This window comes from Hypanus sabinus, chromosome 8 (assembly GCF_030144855.1).
Source record: "Hypanus sabinus isolate sHypSab1 chromosome 8, sHypSab1.hap1, whole genome shotgun sequence".
Lineage (NCBI taxonomy): Eukaryota > Metazoa > Chordata > Chondrichthyes > Myliobatiformes > Dasyatidae > Hypanus > Hypanus sabinus.
The window spans coordinates 120,802,066-120,822,526 of record NC_082713.1 but is presented as its reverse complement, the minus strand read 5'-3'; the positions used below and the strand labels follow the sequence as shown (position 1 = coordinate 120,822,526).

The window sequence follows — 20,461 nt, the reverse complement described above, 5'->3', positions numbered from 1 at the left end:
TTGCAGTTTGGAGGAAACTTATAGACTTTATTTTATATTTAATTTATAGACTTACAAATTATACTTTATTCATTTGGCAGTAAGTGAGCAGCTAGTATTGTTGACTTGTGCAGAGCAAAATCCTTTTGGCGCATGATTTATTTATTTCTTGGTGCAGAGTGTGGGAACAGAGAATGCCAAATACAACTGAAATTAGAGCTTGAAAAGTAATGTGCTGCTTCGTTTCATTAGAGTGCAAACTTTGAAAAAGGCAGCAAAACATCTGATAACTTGAATGAAGAGATTGTGAATGAATGGAGTTCTGAACAGCAGCAGATTCCTGAACTGGAAATAGCTGAGCACAATAAGGGTGTAAGTATTCCAATTAACAGTTTCTATCACAGAACTTTTACTATGTATATTAAATTATAAACACATTTGAATGCCAACTAATTTTCATAACTTGCTTTCCCATTTCTTGATTTTTTAAAGAGTGTTTTCTTCGTCACTCCTTGTATTTTGCATTAGGTACTTGTTTCCCAAGACATCTTTATCATCAAGATCTGTACAATCATCCAATTCTGTGATTTTATTTTCTAGTTTAAACTCATATTATTTGCTCCAAAACTATGGAAACTATAAATTATTTTAAATACCAGCAACTACTTTACTCATCCACAAAATCTCTCTCTGATGGTTGAATCATCTGTAATCTAATCCAATTTGTGCCATGTACAAATTAATCTCAAAACTGCTGTTAACTGTTAATCTCTGCATTATTTAATAAAAAGCCAATGCAAAATTCTGTGGCACGATTTGTTGATGTCTTTTTAACTGTATATTTGAATTTCTTTTGTTTTTGCTGTTCTTAATCCTGCTGTCAGCACTCTTGTCAATTGAAGTATCATATGATGTACATCTAATCACTGTTGGTTTTTACCTGCATATTATTTAAATGTTGCTTGAATTTTAAATCTCTTCTATTTTTTTAAACTGATCCTTATTTACAAGAACAAGTAAACTGTAAAGCAATTGCTGCCTGATAGCAGTGTCTCCCATTGTTATTTATCCAGAAGCACTGCAGCACAGCACAATCAGTACACACGTGCACACAGCTGAGAGCTGAAGCCGTCTCACCAGTCTCCAAAGATCACTCATAGCTAATGAGGTGCTACTGCATCTGTACATTTATGTACCTCTCTATAGCTCAATAAGCACACCAAGTAGGTTGAGTTTCATAAACTTACTAATTAATTCATTTGAGTTGCCTTCAATGTTTTAATTTATTGGGTTAACGGAAGGGGATATCATTTCCAGCTAATACATGTTCTTCATGCAGTTTGTCATTCACAGTTTAAAATATAAAGGGACTATGTTATATATTGCTGTTTTGATTTTAGGATGCTGTTCAAATGTTATTACCAGAAAACTTGGATTATCCAGAGCTGAGTACACCAGGACCCATTGACAATATAGACCTGGGTCAAACAGATCATCGCACTAGAACAATTGCTGAAAAAGCCAAGGAAATTGAAGAGGTTAGCATCTTTAATTTTAAGTCAGTTGTTTCATCAACTTGAATACCGGCAAGAAATTAATATTTGTATTAATACCTTGCCATATTTTAATGAGTATGTGCTCTACTCCTCCTCTCTTTCCCCCAAATATCAAGGGTCTAACTAAAGTTAGTGAACTGCATCGGCCATAGTTCTGTGTTCCATCATCTCTTACTCTGTCGCCATTTGTTTAATTGTATATCTGAGCAGTTACTAGGAATACATTGTCAGGATGGATAAGTGCCATAAATTGAATCAGGTCTTATTCTTGACTCACTGGACAGTTGGCACTTGAAGAATCACCTTTAAGTATAATGTGCAAAACGTCCATCAGATAGAGGGTGCATAGGAGATAAAAATACAGATCCTCAATAAATTATCATGTTATGAAGACATATAAGAAAAGCAATTGTTTGCAGACTTAAAGGAAACAGCAATCAATATGATAGCTATGGTATAGATGATAAAGCTAGTTTATTACAGAGATCAAGATGATGCAGATCCTCCCCAGTTCATGAGCACTTGACTTATATACAGCCCATACATACGTTAAAGAGATCAATGGAATGGATTTGCTGGCTGCTGTGGAGCTGCAGAGGGTTTTCTGTTGTGTGTGAACTCAGTTGACAGCTATATATCCAGCTTGTGAGCTGTCGGGTTATAACTGTTCACAGGAACAGAATGCTGTCCACATAACTGTGGAAGAACTGCAGGAGTTAGTGACCTAAATTTAAATTAGTGCAAGTACATTTAAATGCCCAGTCTTTGGAACAGTGAAGAGAAAATTTAGAATCATTTAAAGTATACCTTTATGACTGAAGTGAGGACAACAAATAAGAGTTTCAATTTGAAAACTGGCCTTTTCTTAATTTTCCTTGCTTCCATTTATCACTGGAAGGCACAGCCCTACAACATTTAATATGGTGCTTTAAAGCTCCAGGAACTTAGATGTGATACTGACCATGTGTGCTGTGTTGGTGGAGTTTATAAGTTCTCTAAGGGAGTGAATGGCTTTCTGCTGTGTATTCCAATTTCCTCACAATTAACCATCTACTATAAATTGATTTCTTACTGTCACATCTGCCGTGGGCCCATCTGCCTGAAGCGTCTGGTTTTAAGGCACCAGTAACCCACCTTTGCCCCTTCTCTTGCCAGCAGAATGGTTCTGTGAGGTTTAACAGTTAAGCCACACTTGAAGGCCTTCATCTGGACTTGGTTGTCAGAGGCTATTCGAGGTGCATGCCATTGGGAGCATTTAATAGGTAGTGGGAGCTTATCCCCACTACCACCCCTGGCTATAACAACCTTAAGGAACTTAAGAAGTTATCTATTAAGGGAAATAAACAGTTGAAATTCTGGGCCGAGACTCTTCATCAAGAGTGGAAAAGAAAAGAGAAGAAGCCAGAATAAGAAGGTGGAGGAAGTGGGGGGAGTACAAGCTAGCAGGTAATAGGTGAAATGAGATAAGAAGGATGATGTGGGGGTGGGGGCTGTCAGAATGAAGTAAGAAGCTGGGAAGTGATAGTAAGAAGTAAAGGGCTGAAAAAGAAGGAATCTGATAGCAGAGGACAGTGGAGCTTGGAAGAAAGGGAAGGAGGAGGGGCATCAGAGGGGAGCAAGGGGCAGGGAAGGAGAATGTATGAGGGAGAAATGGAAAAAGAGAGAAGGGGAAAAATTATCTTGAGTTCGAGAAATCAATGTTCATGCCATTAGGTTGGCGGCTACCCAGGCAGAATATGAGGTATTGCTCTTTTGAACAGAGAAGGCCATGTCAGAATGGGAAATCAAACTGAAATGAGTTGTAAAAGGAAATCCCACTTTGGCTCTGTCCACCTATTATCTCCCTTTGACTCCCCCCCCAACTCCCCTTTCCTCTATGGTTTCTACTAAAGCACCAACTGTTTATTCTTCTCTGTATATGCTGTATAACTTGCTGAGTTCCTCCAGCACTTTGTGTGTGTTACTAGATTTTGAACTACTTTTTAAGTGCAAAACTATATGATTAGCTTTGTTTAAAAAAAATTCTTAAGTGTTCTTATGGAACTGTGTCACCATCCCTAGAATATCCTGATATGATGTTCCTAAATTATGATGCATGATAGATTTAATTTCTGTTTGATCTCTCATTAGCAGCATAGATAAGATAATTAACTCAGCAGAGCAGAAATTGAACTTGTCTGATATTAATTTCAATAAAGGATTATTTAAAAAGGGCAGAGGAAAAACAGTTTGTATTCTATATTGTCTAAACATAACTCCAGGATGTCAAAATTGAGTTTAGATGAGCAAGTGGATGGGGGAGGGGGGTAATTTGTGTTTCAAACTCTCAGCATGATATCCTGTACCAACAGCTAAAAATATTTTATTCAGTGAAAGGCTCAAGTAGTTTGCCGTGCTAATTTATTTCTTCCTGTAAATGAATTCCTTAGAGAAATTTAAAATAGATTTCAATGTATCAATTACATTGTGAATCCATGCAATTTGCATTTCCTTTGTATGGATATATTTGCTGCTAGATATCACATATTGTATAGCAAATCAGCTATAAAGACTGTTAGGAATGAGGTGATAATAATGAAGGACTCTTTAAATGTGCTGCCAAATTAAAATTCCTGTACTTTCATCAATTTATAATTAAAATTTTAAAAAAAACTGTTGTTTGAAATAAGGGGAATGTTCCAAGTTTACGCTAGCATATTTTGATTTACCTTTTAGAGCAAAATGTATATAGAAATACGTTTAAAAATAGCAAGCAGAAGAGTGAAGATTGAATATAGTTAATATATAAGAATCAATATAGTTAAACTGACCTTTGGTTTTAGTATTTTTAAGAGCATTTCATTTAATGCCTTAAATTATTTCTGGCAACTTTACTCTATGACATATATCCTAAACTGAATACCTAATTAAAAGTAATTAGTATGATTTGTTCATGTCTGTAATTTCTCAAGAATGTGGGACAAAGCAGTTCTGCAAAAAAAAATTATTCATGTAAAATTCAGTATTGATCTCAAAAAGCTCAACAGGAATATTTCACTAATACTTTAATGTTAAGTTATAAAATTTTAGCAAAGATATAAAAGCTTTATATATTACTCAGACTGGGCTACATTGGACAGAATTGATTATTTTTATCTGTTAATAGGTTCCAAATATTGTGACAATGAACCTAATCCAATGTTTTGCACTATGTTTACTATGGTGTTTTATTTTCACTTTCTTTGTGTAGCTTAAAAATGAACATCGAAGCACTGTTTAACAATTTCCAGTTGACCAATGTATTGACATAAATATAAAAACTCTATTGTCATTTCAACTTTATTACTTTAGGTTAACTATGTAAGAGCTTAACCATTAATATCAGTTTCTGTTTTTGCACATTCATTGTTATAAACGAGCATGTAACTTAGAAGGCTTTGTATTGTTTCAAAGAAAAATTATAGCAAGCCATTGTACTGCATAGCCCTTAATTATGGTGCAGATCTCCAGTGGTTTGCTCGTTGTTTACCTCAGGTTTGGACCACAGTTTATGCTGTTTTCTAACAGCTACACTGAGTTGAAACAAATATAGGAATCTGCAATTATTTTAAAATGGATGAGAGCAATTAGAGTTATAGTTGTTTGTGAATGAAATTGTCTTGGTCAATAAATTTCATTCTTTGAAAGAAGGAATTTAATCTGACAGATATATGGTTGATATAAGTTTTTTTGTTTTAACTTGTACCAATTCTTAGTATTGCATATTTAGGGAAAGATTATGCTGTGGAACACACAATGCTCTGCATAATATACTTGACTATTAAATAAGGCAAGGTCACCTTGAAGTTCTGAGGTGGGATTGCTGAAAATTTTGAATTTTTATGTCATGCCGTAGTTGAGCTTGGAAGGCTAGTAATGTTGTTTCCATCAGAGAACTATCAGAGTACAGAAATGTGAAAATGTCCACTTTAGCAAGAAAACTTTTTTTAAAACTCTTTTCTACATTGTGAGAGCTTGCAAAGCTGTGAGATGCATACCTATCCTGTTCTCTTATATGCATGTTTATCCACCTTGATGTACTTCAAGGCTGCCAACACTTTCTCTTTTCCACAATATATACAGTTCATTTAAGTCCTCACCCATCTCCACACATAGATCAGTATACTGAGCCTTAGGGAGACCTACTCTTTCCCTAGTTGCCCTGGGGACCAAGGCTGTTCTGTCAACACAGTGGGTGACCAAGACTGTCTAGATGACGCAATGCATTTAAAGGTATCGTGAAAAAATGAATGAGGATAGTTAGAGAGAAAATGTACATGTTCTGACTATGAGACACTTTTTTTGGGAGTTTAAGAATACAGTATAAATGTAGATATGATTTGATTTCTTCTTCACATTCCATCCTTTATTAATATTGAAGTATAAAGATACAATTGAAAACTACCACACAAAACTGCCAATCAGATATGTGCATTCTATGTCTGAAGTGCAGGCATTAATTACAGTGTCATGAAATGTGTGTTTGTACTCCTGCAGGAAAAGATTGACTTCTCTAATTGCAGTATTTAAGTGAGTTTAACAGTAGGATAATCTCTCTAAATATAATACTTGGCTGGAACTTGTCCAATAAAGCTGCCTGTATTCTTAAAATCTCAGAGAAGTTTGTAAGAGCTAGAGGAAAAAATTGATCTCTGCTAACTTTAGCACCAACAGTACATTTAAGAAGTTGAAGTATTGATGTCAAGTATAACCGAGAAAGCATACCAAACTCCGTTCTGTTCAGTAAAACAATGCCTTGGAAACTTATTCTCACATCATTGAGTAAAAACACTGAAAATATATTTAACTTGGACAACTAAAAAGTTGCACTAATTTTTGGTCATCTTAGTATTCTGTCAGAAATTTGTCCTATGATTTTTTTTCCATCAGAATGTTTGTTTGAATTTGAAACTTGACTCCAGTGCGCAGTTAGCTCTACTTAAAATCAGCAATTGTGTAGGCCTATTTTGTTTGCTTTCAGCATGACTTTCAAACTCCGTGGTCTGGAAAATGACAGTCTTTATGTATTCATGGAGCAACTAGTGTACTTAATACTGCTTCTTGTGAAACTGTTTTTCAAAAGGATCACTTGCATTTCTTTTCAGAAATAGAAACCCTTATTGCTTTTTCTACACACTGCACATATTGAAGAATTAGCACTTTCAGTCAGATACCTAGATTTGACACTCGCTTCCATTATTCATTTATCAACCCTTATTGTTTCTTTGGAGTGTAGCTTTCAGATTTAGTACAAGCAACAATGAGAACTACATGGAAAGATGCATAGAAAGGCTGGTCTCTGAAGATTTACTGATCTATGGTGTACAGGGGCCAAAACAGCAATTTCCCTAATTGTAAATATATCTTTTTAAGCATTGGATCCTGATCCTGTCAGCAACTTCACACCATTGCTGTTGAGGATTTCAGTTAGGTATTCGGAACAAGGGACGCATCACAGTCTGACTAAAGTAACCCACACAAAATGCTGGAGGAACTTAGAAGGTCAGGCAGCATCTATGAAAATGAGTAAACAGTTGACGTTTCAGTCTGAGACCCTTCTTCAGGACTGGAAAGGAAAGGGGAGGATGCTAGAATAAAAAGGTTAGGGGGAGGGGAAGGAGGATAACTAGAAGGTGATAGGTGAAACCAGGTGGGTTGGAAAGGTAAAGGGCTGGAGAGAAAGGAATCTGATAGGAGAGGAGAGTGGAACATGGGAAAAAGGAAAGAATTTCCCAGTTGGCCACTGGGAAATTCTGCTTTTGGTGGGTGGAGTGGAGCTACTCACAAAGCATTTATGACAGATCTCACCAATGTAGAGGAGACCACATTGGGAACACTGGATGCAATTGACAACCCCAACAGATTCACAGGTGAAGTGTTGCCTCACCTGAAAGGACTGTTTGGGGCCCTGAATGGAGGTGAAAGAGACACTTTGGCTGCCTGCAGGGGTAAGTGCCAGGTGGGAGGTTAGTGGCGAAGGATGAATGGTCAAGTGAATCATTGAGAAAGCGATCCCTGCACAAAGTAGAGAACCTGGATAAATCCCACACTAGAAGATCATGACGCTGTGATGTCTCATGCTGCACTATTTTAGCATTCCCAAATTGGGAATGAATTCTACCAAACTAGATTATGAAGCGATTCCAAATGCACCTAATTGTCAGGTCTGTATAATGAGTTCTGAGAGGCTATGTACTCAGTACTTCTGGGATATTTGCATTGTGTTGCCTAAAATTGTTCAGCTCATTCTAATTAGAATGTGACATTACACTTATTTTCTCCCGCTGAAGGTTCATTCAAGCTTGCATCAAGCCTTGTCTGACACAGGATGTCTAAGGATGATTTTGCCCATCTTCATTAAATTTCAGTTGATAATGTACAATATACAGGCATTTAACAGAAGAGTCTGTCAAGGTTTGGAAAGCTCTTGGAAAATTGTTATCCCACAATCATGCATTATGGTACACGAACCTGATTTTTGTTGGTTGGATTCTAACCAAAACTGCTAAAAATTGATAAAATTATGTAACAAATTACAACTACTTCCATTCTCATTGCCAGATCTGTCTTTGTTACCTTGACTCGATTATTCATGCATTCTTGTTAAGTTCTTCTCACTATAAAAATGTCATTCCAAAATTATGCTGACTTGCACCAAGCTCTAACCTGGACTTGCAGATGAACAATGTCAACCTGTCTGTCTCCCTTCATTCTCATCCACTGGGTTCCTCCAGCATCTTCTGTGTTGTTTTATAAGCATAGGTTAGCCAACAAGACTGTAGTATCTAGGAGATGTAACTAGGAGATCTAATTTGGCTGTAAGATTGATTGGGATGAAGGGATTAAATGCTTTATATAAGTAAGTTAGCTAATAGTACAGCAAAGGGTAGCAGAATTCATAATGAGGAGGTTGCTTTGTGGTTTCAGGGATATGTGGATGACAACTTGGAATGTGGGAATATAATGTGAAAATCTGAAACCATCCACTTTGCTAGAAAAGATGTTAAAGGTATAAATAGTAAGTAAAAGACTAAAAGGTATTGAGAGGGCCTGGTGTCCTTGCAAATGAATCAGGATGGAGCAAGCAATTGGGAAGGCAAACAATAGTCTGGCTTTTACTGCAAGAGAATTTGATTACTAAAAATTCCTTGTACCATTTTTTTATTGGTGTCCTGGTCAGATTGCATTTGGCTATCCTGCACGGCTCTGGTCTCCTTACATTCACGATGCTTATGATGGAGAGAGTATGTTAAAGATCACTGGATTGCTGTAATATTATGCTCCCAGGTGATTAGCTTCCCAATGCTTTTTATAGTGCAGAATGGTCACTTGGTAATGATGAAAGATAATCACCAATTCCAATCAAATCATGTCTCATCGAGCTGGTGTGATTGGAACAGAAGAATGTTATAATGTGACAATGGAAAAAGCTGCTACATCTTTTTTAAGAAGAATTTATTTTTTCTGCTATCTTCCCATCTACTTTTAAAACTAAGGTGAGAGGATATATCAGGAGCACCAAATGAAAACTGACATTCTTTTTCACCACGAGTGGTAGAGTGAGGATTTTAAATAATAACAAAACAGCGATAGAAGTAAACTGGAAGTTCCCTTCAAAAGAATAAGAAGTTCAGAATGGGAAAGTGATTTTAAAATACTGATTAGATTGCTCAACTTTAAAAATTATTAGATTTGTTGGCCATCATACTCTATCAAGCCTTCCCAATGGTTCAGCAGATCTGTCTTTTAATAAAACGTATCATAAAGATTACCAAAATACTGAAATGTCCAATCTATCTTGTGTAGACATCAGATTTGTGATATATTGACCATTCTTTCAGGATGGCTCCTCAAGTTTGCATGTCCAAGTTGCATTTAAATGACTGAGTGTATATCATACCACTGAGCCTATTGGGGAGAAAAAAACTAATTGAAAACAAACTCAAGCTAATGAAGCCAAATAAAATTGAATAAAGCTGTCACTCAGGACTCGATCCTAATGTTTTAGTTGGCTATGAAATGTAAGATTAAAAGGCAAATATACACAGATTGTGAGGTGGGAAACTAATTGGCAGTTGAGAGCATTTTTATTTGGCACTAGATAACTTTTATATGATAGAACTGTTTTGGATAATTACACAGTATAAAAATATATCATCTTTAATTTTAGTGCTTGATGGTTCAGGAGCACAAAAGGGAGTTGATTTCATTAAAACACTTAAGGTGATGAAGTTTTGATATTAACTGCCTAAAGTTCAAAGAGGCAAAATTCTTACTCTATTTAAAGAAAACAGCTTAAATATCTATTAAGTGCCATTACCTACAGTGTGTTTAGTCTGGACAGCTTTTTCTCAGCTAGCACGGGGAGAATTAAACTAATTAAATTTTTATGATAATTAAGGCTGGTAGTTAAGTGTACCCCCAAGGAGTCCTGGAATGATCAAGATACCATTTTCTGTCTGAACCCTTTAAGTTGTTTAGGTGTTCACAGAACTCCCATCTTTTAAAAGAGATAGGAATTTTCCCTGTGTTTTGGCCATGATTCATTTCTCAACTAGAAAAGGCGTCATTTATTTTAATCACATCATGTTGGATGTAATTGGATGTAATGTGTGTTTACATAATAGCAATTAGAATTAAAAAGTAGTTAGAACCATTGACTAACTTATCCATGTCCCTCATGATTTTATATACATATACATACTCATCCCTTTACGTTCTTCCTTCCAAGGAAAAACAATCCCAGTCTATACAGTCTCTTATAAATCAAGCCCTCCAGTCCCGACAACATTCTTGTGCATCTTTTCTGCACCCTCTCTAGCTTAGTCATATCTTTCCTACTTCTAGGCAAACAACTGCTGTGTCAGCCAAAATAACATTAATGGTATAAGGTTAGGAACTTTAATAAATATCAGTGATGCTTTCTTGTTATCTTTGTTAATGCATTCATTTCTGAGCATTCTTTTGCTTTTCTGCGTGTCAGACAATCAAAATCTCATACAGGATCCCAAATGACAACCTCACACCGGTTCTGGCTCTAGCAATGCCAGAAATCTTAATGTTCCAAAACTGGATACACAAGTCGTTGAAAACATGGGAAATTTCTATTGTTTGAAAACTTAAGAAATATAATTCAGTTTGTGAAGTAGTGAATAGTTCAAATTCAACACTGAGATGCCGGGTAGATGCAAAACCTGGATTTTATTGAGTAGCTAGGAATACAAAATTCATGTAAATGTCCACCTGAAAACTGTTTTTGTAAGTAAATACTATTAACTTGTTTGTGGGCAATTTAAAACAAAATAGACTATTGATAAGTGTGTGGTCTGTGCTATTATACACATGACTAAAAATCATGTTTTTGCATGGGTAAATTAAGATATTTTTGGAATAAATGGTCTCAGAAGTGAATCTGATCTAGCTCTATTATTCCTATATCCCTGCCAAAAAGTTATGCAACACTTATTTACAATTATTGAATATGTCAAAAAGTATTAACTATAAGTTAACTTTTCTCCTTTTTAAAATGCTAATAACAAAGTAGGCTCGTATTGTCATTGTTGAGATTTGAAAACTAACCCTTTGATGTGTGAGGCTGGGATACAGTATGTGAAGGCCTATAGATGTTTCTGGCAGGGAGACACTGGGAAAGGTAGTTATGGTGTTTGTTTGCAAACATAAACTGGTACAGCACAGGAAAAACTCCTTCAGCTTTTAATGTTGTGCAAACTAAATAGTAATTAAATGCCTAACTAAATTAATTTCTTGATTTTTTTTCCATATTTGTGTGTCTGTTAAGAGCCTGTTAAACACTATTGTATCTGTTTCCACCTCCACCCCAGCAGCGCATTCCAGGCACCCACCACTTGTATTAAACAAAAATTGCCCCCCCAATATATATTTTGAATTTACCCTTCGTACCTTAAATGCATGCCTTCTAGTATTAGACATTTTGACCCTGGGGAAAAGATACTGACTATCTATCCTCCTCATCATCTTATAAACTTTCTATCCGGTCTCCCCTCATAGTAAATGCCCTCTTATCTAGACAGCGTAATGGTAAGCCTCTTATCGCCCACTCATCTCCACACCCTTCCTACAATGGGGTGATCAGAATTCAAGAATGAGAGGCAAAGTTCAAAAGACAACAGGATCAAGAGAAGCAAGCGTTGGATGTTGGCCTATGGCAGCACAGGGAAAATTCCAGGTATTGACAGCTGAAATGAAGAGGAGGTTGGGTTGCTAGCTGTGGGAAGAAAGAAGTGGAATCTGCATTTGTGGAATATTTCAACCAATTATCAAAACAATCTAAATGTAATTGAGTACTAGAATTGGGATGTCATGCTTAGCTGTACAAGGCATTGGTGAGAACAGACCTGGAATGTTGTGTGGTGTTCTGGTTGCCTAGTTGTAGCAAAAGTGTGGATAAAGCAAGAGAGGGTGCAATAAGATTCACAAGGATGCTCCCAGCTGTTTTCTCTGGAGTGTAAAAAGCTAAATAATGACCTTATATAAAAGTACATAAAATCTTAAGGAGCATAGATGAGGTAAAAGGTCACAGTCTTTTTTCTGAAGAGTAGGGGCGCAGGTTTAAGCTGAGAGGGCAAAGATTTAAAGAGGACCTCAGGGGTAACTTTTTCACACAGAGGGTCGTGGTAATATGAAATCAGCTGCCAAAGGGAGCGGTACAAAGAAACAGGTACAATTTCAATGTTTAGGTCATGTAACCAGGCACATGGACAGGAACGGTTTAGAGCGATACGGGCCAAACGTGGGCAAATGAGACTAGCTGAGGGAGGCATCTTGATCAGCACGGGTGAGTTAGGCCAAATGGCCAAATTCCATTCTGTGTAACTCTGTGATTATGACACTATCATAAGCTTGCAGCTTCAGAGGCCAAAGTTAATCCTGACATTGAGTATGCTGTCTTTTGAGTTTATACAGTCTCCTTCTGTTACAAAAGATGAGCAAGTTGGTGGGTTAATTGGCTACTGTAAATATTCTGTAATATGTAGGTGAGTGGGAGGATCTATGATTTATATATTTATGTGTGTGTGTGTTTATTTTTAATTTATTGTGTATCTGCATCCCTCTATTTATTTATTATTTATCTGTCTATCTCTCTGCTGGAGATATAGTAGAATAGGCTCTTCGAGCCACACCTAGCAATCTCCAACAACCTTGATCTAACCCTAACCAAATCAGGAGACAATTTGCAATCAGCAGTTAACTAACCTGGCCCATCTTTGGAGTATGGGAGAAAACCCACACATTCCACAGTACAAAGACTCCTTACAAAGGACATTGCGATTGAACTCTGATCTCCAACACCCCAAGCTGGTTAGCATCACGCTAACCACTTCATAATCTGAGAGGAGTTGATGAAAATATAGAGAGATTAAAGAAAAAAGTCAGAGTAGAAGTATATTTATTATCAAAATACGTGTATGTTACCATATACCATCTTGAGATTCATTAACGTGCAGCTTTTTACAGAAAAACAAAGAAATGCAACAGAATTCCTAAAAGCTGACACATAAATAAAGACTGACAAACAACCAAAAAGAAGACAAATTGTGCAAATAAAAATATAATTAATACTGAGCACATGGGTAGTAGAGTCCTTGAAAGTGATTCTATCAGTTGTAGAATGAATTCAGAGTTGTGAGTGAAGTTATCCACTTGGATAATGGGAGGGCAAGGCTGGAGAATGGGGTTCAGAAGGATAATCACCCATGTTGGAATGGCAGATCAGACATGATGGGCTGAATGGCCTAATTCTGCTCTTATAGTTTGTGGTGTTATAAAAGTTAAAATTGCTGACCAGGCACTTGGAGTTTGTCATTACTATTAACTTTGTTAATCGCTTTAGGCCAGCCTAATTTTATGAACACACTTTTATAATAGATTTATCAGTTTCCTGAGGGACTGACATCTGCACGTCCAAAGACAAGTTACTACCCTGGTTACATGCTTCAGAATTTGAACTCTGCATTCCTGCATGTGTTAGCAGCTGCTTGCCATGTTCTATTCAGAATCATGAGGTCATTGAATCTGTAGATAACATGTCACTTCAATAGAGCAGGCTACATATAACTGTTAAAAAAACTTAATTTCCAACACCAACATCTTCAGAAGTCATTTAGAGATTGCGTACATTATAACAATCTCAGAACTAGTGATAGAAAGTTAAAAGCACGTGTATTATTGGACCTTTTTAGCAATACTGAATGGAGCTGTAGTTTTGACATTCAAGAGGTCAACTACATCATGTGTGAATACCCTCCTTCAGCTAACCAGTCTTATTGATTATCATTATGTAGGAAACAAAGTAGTAACATTGATTGCACTCCAATAGAGATTCTTTAATTCCTGGAATGAGAAAGTTGCCCAACCATAAACAGCTGAAATGGGTGTATCAGTACTCTTTAGATTTGAGAGCATTGAGAAATTTATGGCAGCATATTGAACTGTTTCTATAAGTGAGAGAGTGTGGAACAAGGGGGACATAGAAGATACCAGGATAGACATTTACAATTGAAATGCATAGAAATTTCCAGTGGCCTGAAGTACACTTAGAGCAAACTGATAATAAGCCATTTTGTTTCTGAACTCTCCCCTCATTTGAACCTCATAGAATATTATTCTCTTCACTTTCTCTGCCCTCCTTGTACAGTGACCTCAGGTACACTTAGTGTAGCTTAGCGGTTGGCATAGTGCTTTGCAGCGCCAGCTGTAAGATCGGGGTTTAATTACCACCACTGTCTGTATGAAGTTTGTATGTTTTTCCTGTGACTGTGTGGGTTTCCACTGGATGTTCTGATTTTTCTCCCACATTCTAAAGACATAGAGTTAGTGTTAGTGAGTTGTGGATATGCTACGTTGCAGTCGGAAGCATGGTGGCACTTGTGGCTTGCCCAGCACAATCCTCGCTGATTTAATTTTACACAAACAACACATTTCTTAGTATGTTTTGATATTCACTCAATGGCCACTTCATTATGTACCTCCTATACCTAATAAAGCGGCCACTGACTGTATGATCATGGTCTTTTGCTGCTATGGCAAGGTTCAACATGGTATGTGTTCAGAGATGCTCTTCTGCACACCACTGTTGTAACACGCAGTTATTTGAGTTACTCTCAGCTTCCTGTCAGCTTGAACCAGTCTGGCCATTCTTCTCTGACCTCTCTCATTAACAAGGCATTTTAGCCCACAGAACTGCCGCTCACTGGATACTTTTTGGTTTTTGCACCATTCTCTGTAAACTCAAGAAAACTGTTGTGTGTGAAAATCCCAGATCAGCTGTTTTTCAAGCCACCCTGTTTGGCACCAACAACAGCGGACAACAAATTTTTTTCAGAAGTGTATTCACGTAGGAATATGGAGAAACAACAAATTAACTTTTATTGAACATAATGTGTTTAATTGCATAATGGTGCTGATACTTTGCAATAGTTCAACTAATTTAAAAATATTTTGTTAATGATTTTCATTTGTACTCGGTGTCTGAGACTTCTTGCTTAAGTGTCCAACAATAATTCACCAGCATTGATGGATTCCAGATGCCCTGGTATCTTTTCTTCATGACCGCAATGTCTTGGTGAAACCTTTCACCATGCTTGTCTCTAACAGCACCAAGATTTGCAGGGAAGTCTAAATGGGAATGCAGAAAATTAATCTTTAGTGATATGTTGCATTTCATAGTTTTATATGCTTGAAGCATGCTTTCAACCGCTGCATGCAGCTTAGTGCTCTGTAGATGCCGAGAAAAATTTCATCAACTTCCTTGAATGCCTTCCATGTGATTTTCTCTGGTCCCACTAGAAATTCTTCAAATTGCCTGTCATTGATGACCTGATTGATTTGTGGACCAACAAAAATGCTCTCCTTAATCTTGGCATCAGTTATTCAGGGAAGCATCTGTCTCAAATCTCAAAATCCTTCATAGAAATTTTTTTGCCTGGTGATAGAAAGTTCCATCTTTACAGTCCTGAACCCAATAATTATTACTAAAACCTGTACTACCATGCAACCTCTGCGCCGATGCCTGGACAAGATAGAAAACTTCCCAGCTTACGTTGTAGGCAACATTTTAATTAACTTGAATTATGAATTGAAATAGTAAACATAAGTGATTTCAAAAAATAGTGCATGATAGGGAAATTTCATGGTGATTTTCATGATCAGTAGCCCAAAATTCATAAGATATAACTAAAAGTATTCAGGAAGCAAAATCTTAGTTGCCCAGTGCAGTCATTCTCTTCCCCCATTCTGATGTTTGGTCTGAACAACTGAACCTCTTGATCATTTCTGCATGCTTTTATGCATTGAGTTGCTGCCACATGATTGGCTGATTAGCTATTTGCAATAACGAACAGGCATACAGATGTACCTAATAAGGTGACAACTGAGTGCAGAAGTGACAAATAAAGTTAATCTCTAATCTCTTCCTGAGGGACCTCTCTTACTTCGTTAGTATTTATGTCAGTAATTAGAGTGTAAGATGTCTGGCAGATATCTAACACTGCTAGTGCCCTCTTGACCTTTACTTCTGTTACCAGCTCTTGAAATTTATTCAGCCTTTTTGAGTGGACCAGAGTGACATCAGCTATTGCTCAAGCTCAAAACACTAAGCTCAGGCTCCTTAAGCTAACCTTTCCCCCTCTATTTGGAACCGCCTGGAGTTTCTTCAGGGCACTGGATGTATATTTCTCAGGTCTGAAGTGCCCTGTCATGCATCAATTAATTAAATTAACTTGCCAAATTAAAATAAATTCCAGAATAGTATTGTCGTCTTCTAGTGTGCTGATATCCCTCACCTGATTATAGAAACAACTATTCATGGAGTTAAACTCTGCTTCCTATCTATTCATAGACACTCGCATAAGTAAGGAAGAGATAAGCACCTCATGGCACATCACCATACTCGTACATCTGTCTGTTTTCTGTACTCTTCTTTTAGAATGTGGCATGCAGTTCCAGAGCAGATTATCTTAATGGGGAAGTTCATTGCCTGGGTGGACTTCTCCCCCTCTTCACAATAAATATATGTTTCCACAGATGCTGTCTGACATGCTGTGTGCTTCCAGTATTTTCTGTTGGATTCCAATGAGGCAGTGTCAACTTAGGGTTCTGAAATGCTGTATATCAGAGAAGCCAATGGACACAATGAGTAAATTGCTCTTTCTTCAGATTGTTGAAAGTTAATGTGAGCACTGCATGCAGTTGGTTACAGGGCCTTGATCATCTAAAACTAAAAAGAAATGTAAAAATACATAACTAAAAAATAAAATATATATAGAAAAGGAAAGTGACTGCGTTTGAGAATTCTGCCCAGTGCCATTTATCAAAATCAAGCTTCGTTCTAGTACTGAGCTTTTTCCTAGTGAGAAAGATTTGAGATGAAAGAAAATACAGACTAGTCTTAGGCATGTCATCCTGGAAAAGCAACATTTGACAGATGATCTTATGCGAAGATAAGGTGCCTTAAATAGAGCAACTTTTTCTGGAATGTCATTTTTACAGGGTTCAAGGTAATAATATTATCACTATTGTACCATTTACTATTGTATTTTATGGAAAGAATATGATACTAAAAATAGAATTTTAATATATGGATTCTCACACAGTCTCGTTGTCCTATAAGCATCTGAACTCAAGCATGTGATTTACTTGTGGTGGATTATTTCTTTTGTTTTACAATTGCAATGATAGTAACACCTTCCTGTGTGGCCTGTGCATTCAATATTACAACTATGCCTATACTGTAACTGCAGAATTAACCTAAGCAAATTAAATCTGTTCCAGTTCATCTGTGCCCTTCCTGTTACGGGTGGGACAAGAAATCTTCCATGACAGAGATTAAGTTTTAGGATACAAGTTTGTTACTTTAGTCTTTTTTTTATAAATAAGGCAAACAATAGCTCTGAAAAGCTATTTTTACCCCAGTGTGGAAAAGTCAGATTAAAAGCTGAATGAAACCATGTCACCTTTATCTTTTTCTAGTAATCTTTCAAAATTTTGGGTGTTGTGATTTAGTTGGAAATGGAATAAATGAATAAGCATTCTGGTCTTCTGCACATCTGCTTTGTAGCAGACTATTGGAACAAGACCACACACAAAGTCTTCTCTTATGACCAGCATGATGCTTTATTACAAAATAGGTTGGTTAGATTGTTTCTAAATACACTCTGAAAAATGATACCTTCCTGCTGTACTCAGATAAGTTTGTAGTCTTGTCTGCTGGTTTGTAACAAAAGCACGTTGACCCGGAACATTGAACGTCCTTTGCCTACACATGTGCTGCTTGACCCCGAAATTCCTCTAGCAGTTTGATGGTCCAGATTTCAGCATTGGCAGTCTCTTGTGTTGATTCTTTCTCCTGTTTGTGTTGTTGCTGAATAATGTTTGCCCATCCTTTTCAGAATTATCTTCGTTCTTTAATGGTTCCTTGTGGTAGAGGTTGATTTATTTCCATTACAGTGTGTGGTTTCTGAACTTGTGGGAACTGCAGATGCTTCTTCTGTAAATGGTACGGGAGGTGGCTCATTGAGCCTGTAGAATGGGTGCCTTGTAAGGTGGTGAAACTTTGGTGCTCAGCCTCAGTCTGGCATACTGCAATTAGACTGCTGAGGTTCTTGTAGAGTCCCTGTAGGTTGAAGAGTTTCCGATTAGATGTGAAGATTAATTCCATCCCAGAAAGGGATGTGTTGAAGGTGAGATGCAATATTGCAATGAGAAAAACTGAGACTGTTATCAGGGCATGATTCGGCCATATTTGACATGGGGCTTCATTGAGGTTGGTTCTGTTGAAGATCCATTGATTAGTATCATGGCTTGTATGCCATCATAGAGTAAACACAAAATGAAGAGAAATATCTGTGGCAGACTAATTTAAGGAGGAAGTTCCACAGTACTTTCTGTTTGACATACTCAACAGCTTTGGAGCGGTTTTAAAAAAAAGGGCATGTGTAGTGGCTGATGTTTCCCTGTGCATTTCCCTTGGAGTTAATACTGAATAATATGTCCATTTTACCTTCTATGTGGTTGAAGAAGCCTATTACTGGTTAAGAATATTTGATGGACTGAGGTAAATCTATTTCAGTTAAGTGTATTTGAATGCTTAAAGTTTTCACTTTTAATAGTATTGAAATATCTTTGAATATTTTTAACTTTTATTGAACCATTTGATTCATTGTTTTTATTTATCCTGTTTATTTGGCCCCTCAGAATAGTATATGGCTTTCCTGTTATGTTTGAAATTTATTCAGAGCACATTAATGAGAATATACTTTGTAAATAAAAGCAAAAAAAGAAATGTCTGAACCACATTTAACCTTTTACTTTGGATACTGTTTTTTTCTGAGTGTCACATAAAGATTGGTAAATAAGTAGATTTCTGTAAATTGCTAGTGTAATGAAGAATGTGATAGCATCTTGGGGAAACTGAGTTATGGGGAGGATGAAATGCTATTAATGTAGGATTACTGTGAGTGAGTATCTGATGGTCAGCATGGCCTCAGCAGAATACAGTGCCTGTTTCTGTGCTGTATGGCTGTGATGTCATGAGATGCTGAAAGTGAACATATGCTGCTCCCAGTCAAACATAGATGTTGCTGGCATGTGATAAATGTCTAAGGCTGATGGTCATTGTAGCAAATGCCAACTTGACATTCCACAAGTTCTGCACCCTAGCTTCAATTAACTTATTGCTAAACAAGCCACTTAATAAAGTATGTGTAAAATATTTGACAAGTATAGGCTGCCTCATTCGTCAGGTTGTTGTTCATAGACTTTAACTCAACATTTAACACAATCATCCCTCAAAGGCTGGTGGGTAAACTGTCCTTATTGGGACTCAACACCCCTCTCTGTAACTGGATTTTGGACTTCTTGACAGAAAGGCCCCAGTCAGTTTGAGTTGGCAGCAGCATCTCAGACTCCATCAGGCTGAGCACTGGTACCCCTCTAGGGCTTAGCCCACTGCTGATTCACAACTGCACTGCCAGATCCCGCTCAAACTGTATTATCTTTTGCTGATGATAGAACAATGGTTGGCTGCATCAGCATCAATGGTGAGTCAGCATACAGAGAGGAGGTAGAGAGGTGTGTCAGATGGTGTGAGAACAACCACCTGAGTCTCAGTATGGACAAGGCAAAGAAGATGATTGTGGACTTCAGGAAAGCACAGGTTGACTACTCTCCATTGTACATCAATGGCTCTGCTATGGAGAGAGTGAAGAGCACAGAGTTCCTTGGTGTGCACATAACAGACTTTCTAACCTGGACCCACAACACCACCTCATTAGTCAAGAAGGCACAGTAACACCTACACTTTCTGAGAAGATTGAGGCGTGTGGGGCTCCTAGTCCCCATTCTAGCAGCTTTCAACAGGAGCACTGTTGAGATTGTCCTGTCTAGCTGGATCATTGTGTGGCATGGAAACTGCAAGGCATTGGACTGCAACACCCAACAGAGGATACTGAAAAACACCGAAAGTATCACCAGGGTATCCTTCTTCCCCCTCCCCCCTCCTTTTGTGCCATTTACTAGGAGTGTTGTATATGAAGGGCCTAAAGCATGCTGTTGATCCCTACCATCCATCCCCACAAATCTCTGACCCACTACTGTCAGGAAGGAGGTACAGAAACATCAGAACTAGGACTGTCAGACTGGGTAAAAGCTTCTTCCACCAGGCTGTGAGACTAATGAATACCCTGCTGCCAAGGTCTCGTCACTAGAACAGCGAGCTGCTTACTGTTTATATTCAGTTTGAACTATATTTTACAAACTTATTTGTTGTAATAGTTTGTTTTATGAGCTGTGTGTGATACATGTTTTTTGTGAGTGCACCATGGTCCAGAGGAACGTTTTGTTTGGTTGTATGTATGTACAGTCAGATGACA

The 20,461-nt window shown here is 37.3% G+C and overlaps 1 protein-coding gene across 7 annotated transcripts in view; it reads left to right on the top strand.

The window, feature by feature from the left end:
* Positions 1-20,461, top strand: part of pphln1 (periphilin 1) — a 138,542-nt gene that overhangs the window by 95,558 nt on the left and 22,523 nt on the right. For all 7 annotated transcript variants that reach the window (XM_059977699.1, XM_059977693.1, XM_059977694.1 and 4 more), the window contains 2 exons: positions 232-351; positions 1,380-1,517. In XM_059977699.1, the coding sequence (XP_059833682.1) occupies positions 232-351; positions 1,380-1,517 (258 nt within the window). The remainder of the gene's footprint in view (positions 1-231; positions 352-1,379; positions 1,518-20,461) is intronic.